Below are 5,000 nucleotides of genomic sequence, written 5' to 3'. Positions count from 1 at the left end.
AACAGGGGAAGTTCTTGATGAATTAACTACTTCCTGCCTGCGCTATAGCCGCAAGTCGGCTACAGCACAGGATTAGTTTGCCTGGAGAGCATCCATGGATGTCCTCCTGTGATCGCGCTGCCCTCCTGCCAGTCCTGTGGCCCTTTACCTCGATCTGTAATCAGTCAATCCAATCACAGCGGCCCTTTACCACGTGATCAGCTGTCAGCCAATGACAGCTGATCACAGGATGTAAACATAAACCAGTTATCGGCTTTTCTTTCCCCATGCTGTTGCATGAGGAGAGAAGAAGAAAGCCGATAACCGGCTTATGTTAAAAAGGGACATCGGCACTGATTATCAGTGCAGACCCATCAGTGCCCAACAGCGTAGCCCCATCAGCACACATTTTTTCGTTTGTTTAGAAAAAAATAAAACCCCCAGTGGTAATTAAATACTACCAAAAGAAAGCTCTATTCGTGAGGAAAATGATAAAATTGTAATTTGGGTACAGTGTTGCATGACCGTGCAATTGTCATTCAAAATGTAATAGCGCTAAAAATTGGCCTGGGCAGGAAGGAGGTTAAAGTGCCCACCCACAAGGCCTTCTATGATATGATGAAGAGTCTTCATTTTTAGGTACAGTATGTTGCTTTTATAAAGCTAAACTTGAAAGAATGTTTTGTGAACACTTTGGATGAAAAGCTTGCTTTGTATAATTGTTTAAACCCAACACCCTGGGATGATTTGCTCAAATGCAGCATTTTTAATTTTCTAAATGCAGCTAGTTTAAAGCAGTTTTAAAGCAGTTTTCAGGCGCTTTACAGGTGCTATTTTTAACGCTAAAATGCCTGAAAACTGCCTCAGTGTGAAAGAGGTCTAACAATCCAATTTATGAGTTAAGAAGACTAACCTGTATGGTCTGCTTAACACTTAACGTGCTTACTGGAGGAATGAGAGCATAGAAAACCTCATAACGGAGTTGCTGCTCCTTCGCGGTCTAATTAGCAGGCTAAGTAGGGGCCTTGATCAAACTGTATTGCTTAATTGCAGTAGAGAAAAGCAAGATCACCGACCTCTCTGTACTGTCTAGATCACAGGACTAGCTGAAGAGAATTACAAATCCTTTCTAAACAGTTCACAAAAAAATATTTAGCCTGGAGTTACTTTTATCTGAGGAACAAAAATATTTAAGATTAAAAAAAAAAACACCACCATACCCCATCCATGATCTGATTCGTGCTCTGGGGGAATACTCCTTTGCTTTACCTCCAAAGCGAATTAAAGTGGGGCCACAGGGACATTCTCTAAAAGCAAGAGAACAATACAAATGTTATTAAGAACCAGTTATACAGTCTCATTTTTTTTTTAAAGCACAAGCCATGGAAACACATGGATTTCTGTATTTGGTTTCAGGTTAGAGCTGCAATATGCTCCAAAAATACAAATATGGCTGAGTAATAACATAAAGGTGTAACCAAAACAAAATCGCTCCATGAAGGGTTTCCCAATTATCCTAAAGACACAGTATAATGAAAAAAGCCCAAACTCTGGTAACTTTATGGGGTGATGGCTGTAATGGATTGTATAATACCCATTACGATAGTATTTTTTTTAATTTTATTTTTTTCATTTCAAATGGCTTCATTTATATTTTTCTCCTTGTTTTGCTGACTGGCCCATAGGAAAAATACGTCATTACTTGGACGTTAAATACCGGGTTATGGCAGCAGCTAGCTGTCATAATCTCGTTTTTTTTTTTAACTTAACTCTGTGAGATAAAAAAAAGTGGTCCTGTGGGCAGATTTATCAGTTTTATAAGTTCCCGCTGCTTCCCGGACCCATCAGTAAAGCCCGAGAACGATCTGACAAAGCCGTTAGCTGGGCATGGAGACAAGTGAGATGATGGCTGGCACTCATCTCCATGCCCTTGAAGGACCGGAGCAATGTCTAAGGTCACTTCCTGTACCCAAACCATTATAAAACAAATTAATTTTTTTAAAGTAAAAAAAAAAAAATTACTATTAAAAAGGTTAAGGAGAGACTTGGTTAAGTTAAAGCGCCCTATCTCCTCCGTGCCCGCGTTTAGAAGCGAACGTATACGTAAGTTCTGCCCACATATGTAAATTGTGTAAATGAGTGAGAGCAATAATTCTAGCGCAAGACTTCCTCTGTAACAAGTAGCCTTTAAACATTTTTAAAGAACCGCTTATGGAGGTTTTTAATAGCGTTGTTTGACGCCATTCTGTGAGCGTGTGCAATTTTAAAGCATGACCAGTTAAGTATCTATTTACTTAGCGTTACCTCATCTTTCACATTATAATAAATTGGGGTAAATATTGTTTTGTTTTTAATTCAAGTGCATTTTTTTTCCTTTTTTGCTTTTGAAAGACCGCTGCGCAAATACAGTGCGACATAAAATAATGCAACGATTGCCATTTTATTCTTTAGGGTCTCTGCTAAAAAAAAGGGTGCTTAAAACAGTCAATTTTGAATCATAAGATTTAAAGTCCAGAAAAAAAATCTCTGCATTGTGCAACCCCCCACACCGCAAGGGTTAATTGATTGTTAACTCTAGAGTTAGAGAAAAATGGTGTCATAATTTGCTTACTCCTCACTCCAATGTTCTCCTCTGCCTTGTGCCCTCACCATCCTCACGTACAATGCAGGGCCATTGGTTCGGTTATGAATAATCACTCTACTGTGACTTGGAGTACCTTATAGATGAAGCTTCAGGGAACCGGCTGGTTGATGAAAGAAACCTCCTGGAGTGAGGGGCAAGTTAAGTGTTAAGTGTTAAAACACCTTAGTTTTCATCCCCTAGAGCTTAGGAAAATTCAACCTTTGCAGTGCAGAAGCGCCCTACTGCAAAGGTAGTTTCTATGCAATTCCCCGAGTTGGGCTTCAAGGCTTTTATTTTTTTTTAAATAAAAAATAAAATTGTTGCTGTGACTGCATGAAATTGTTAAAGCGTAACTCCACTTTTGTTGACAAAAAACATTCCCCACTGGGTGATCTATGTGCATTGCAAGGATTTTAACAAACTTTGTTGTAGATTCCTACCTTTTGTTATTCTGAAGAAATCCCTGTGTTTGTCTGTGTCCATGTGGGAAAATGAGTCTAATGGGCGTGGTTTCATAATTATCAATTAGCTGCAGCACCTGCAGGGCACCAATGAGGAAAGCTGCTGGGCCTGCATCCCTTTAGACCTGATTTCCTATTGGGAGTATCTCACAAAAAAAACACATTTTTGTTGCAGGGGATGTCGGAAATCTGACTTGTATCTTACTGCAGACTTCTGGGAAAATCTGGGAGCCAATCACACAAGAAATTATGTTTCTGGGGGCGTTCTGTACACATTCTGTGTACAGAACACCTCCAGTTAGCCATATTGCACTGCATTTTCAGAAAATTACAGTGCATTTTTTCCACCACGAAAGTGGAGTTACCCTTTACATGGAGTTGGGCTTTAAATCTGTTTGCTGTCTACTTTAGGTCTATCTGAAACTACATATGCAGGGTGACAAAATGGCAGTGATTTCACTGTAGAACAATCAACATTGCCTCCCTCTTGAAGGAAGTGAAAAATCAAGCCAATATCTGGATAATAGCCACAATATGGTCCAATGTTTTATTTTTGCTATAAGAACACTCCTTTTGAAAAAACACAGCCAAAGCTTCCTAAATTTTCTGACCAAATGAAGGGTTCTCGAATGGTTGTTATTTTCATAGTTTAGGCACCCACCCTCTGTCTACTGCAGGTCACTGTTAATAAGTATACCCACCAAGGTGAATTACGCCTCTAAGACCAAGAACAGAACAAAGACCGTTGATCGATGAGTTCTCAGTCTTCGCTGAGCAGAGAGCTGGCGACTGCCCGTCAATGGCTCTCTGCTCTGCCCCTCCAGTGCTAACAGGAACACCAGGCTGTTGAGGTGGGGTGAGCAATTGGCTCAGTTTTCCAGTGGCTCACCGAGAAGCTGATCCAGCTGCCAGTCCAGGCATCAGGGTGGATCCTGTCTATAAAGTCAGGATCTTTCGAGCCTGGACAGACTGAGTGATGTCAGCTGACCTTAGCCCACTGTCGATTGAAAAAGTGCTGCACTCCTGTGACCTAAAGAAGTATAGCCCAAATCACTTTGGCCATACTTATACTTTAAGATCTTAAGATAGCACTTAGTCAAGCTTAAAAACAGACCTAAACCCTTCTTAGTTCCTTACTAAGGTTTTCAACACTGGAGGAAGGCAAACTCAGAGCCAAGTATGCTATAATTTACAAGTCCTTACATAGTCACATAGTAAGATTGAAAAAAGACACAAGTCCATCAAGTCCAACCTGTGTGTGCGCTTTTATGTCAATATTAGATCGTATATCCCTGAATGTTGTGGATGTTTAGGTGCCAAATCATTTTTTGAAATTATCGATGCTCCCTGCTGAAACCGCTGCTTGTGGAAGAGAATTCCACATTCATACTGCTCTTAGAGTAAAGAACCCTCTACGCCAATGATTCTCAACTCCTGTCCTTGGGGCCCACTAACAGGCCAGTTTTGCAAGATAACTGAAATACATCACTGGAGATATCATTTGCTGCTCAGTGATTGCAGTATTCTAGTCTGCATCTCCCCAAGGTAATACTTAAAATCTGGCCTGTTAGTGGGTCCTGAGGACTGGAGTTGAGAACCACTGCTCTACGCAGTTTAAAGGTTAAACCGCTTTTCTTCTAATTTTTGTGAATGGCCAGGAGTCTTTTTAAATGCCCTATTGCGGAAAAGTTTTACCCCTATTGTGGGGTCACCAGTACGGCATTTGTACATTGAAATCATATCCCCTCTCAAGCGTCTCTTCTCTAGAGAGAATAAGTTCAGTGCTCGTAATCTTTCCTCATAACTAAGATCCTCCAGACCCTTTATTAGCTTTGTTGCCCTTCCAGTTCCAGCACATCTTTCTTGATGACTGGAGTCCAAAACTGTACGGCATACTCCAGGTGCGGCCAGACTAGAGTCTTGTAGAGTGGGAGAAT

At 40.7% G+C, this 5,000-nt stretch overlaps 1 protein-coding gene across 1 annotated transcript in view; it reads right to left on the bottom strand.

Moving 5' to 3' along the window:
* The window catches only part of HCCS (holocytochrome c synthase), a gene marked incomplete in the record, with an annotated part of 23,764 nt that overhangs the window by 607 nt on the left and 18,157 nt on the right, over positions 1-5,000 (bottom strand). Inside the window, 1 exon segment of the mRNA XM_073593084.1 lies at positions 1,200-1,286. Within this exon segment, the coding sequence (XP_073449185.1) occupies positions 1,200-1,286 (87 nt within the window).

This window comes from Aquarana catesbeiana, linkage group LG07 (genome assembly GCF_042186555.1).
Source record: "Aquarana catesbeiana isolate 2022-GZ linkage group LG07, ASM4218655v1, whole genome shotgun sequence".
Classification (NCBI taxonomy): domain Eukaryota; kingdom Metazoa; phylum Chordata; class Amphibia; order Anura; family Ranidae; genus Aquarana; species Aquarana catesbeiana.
This window is presented reverse-complemented; position numbering and strand designations above follow the sequence as displayed.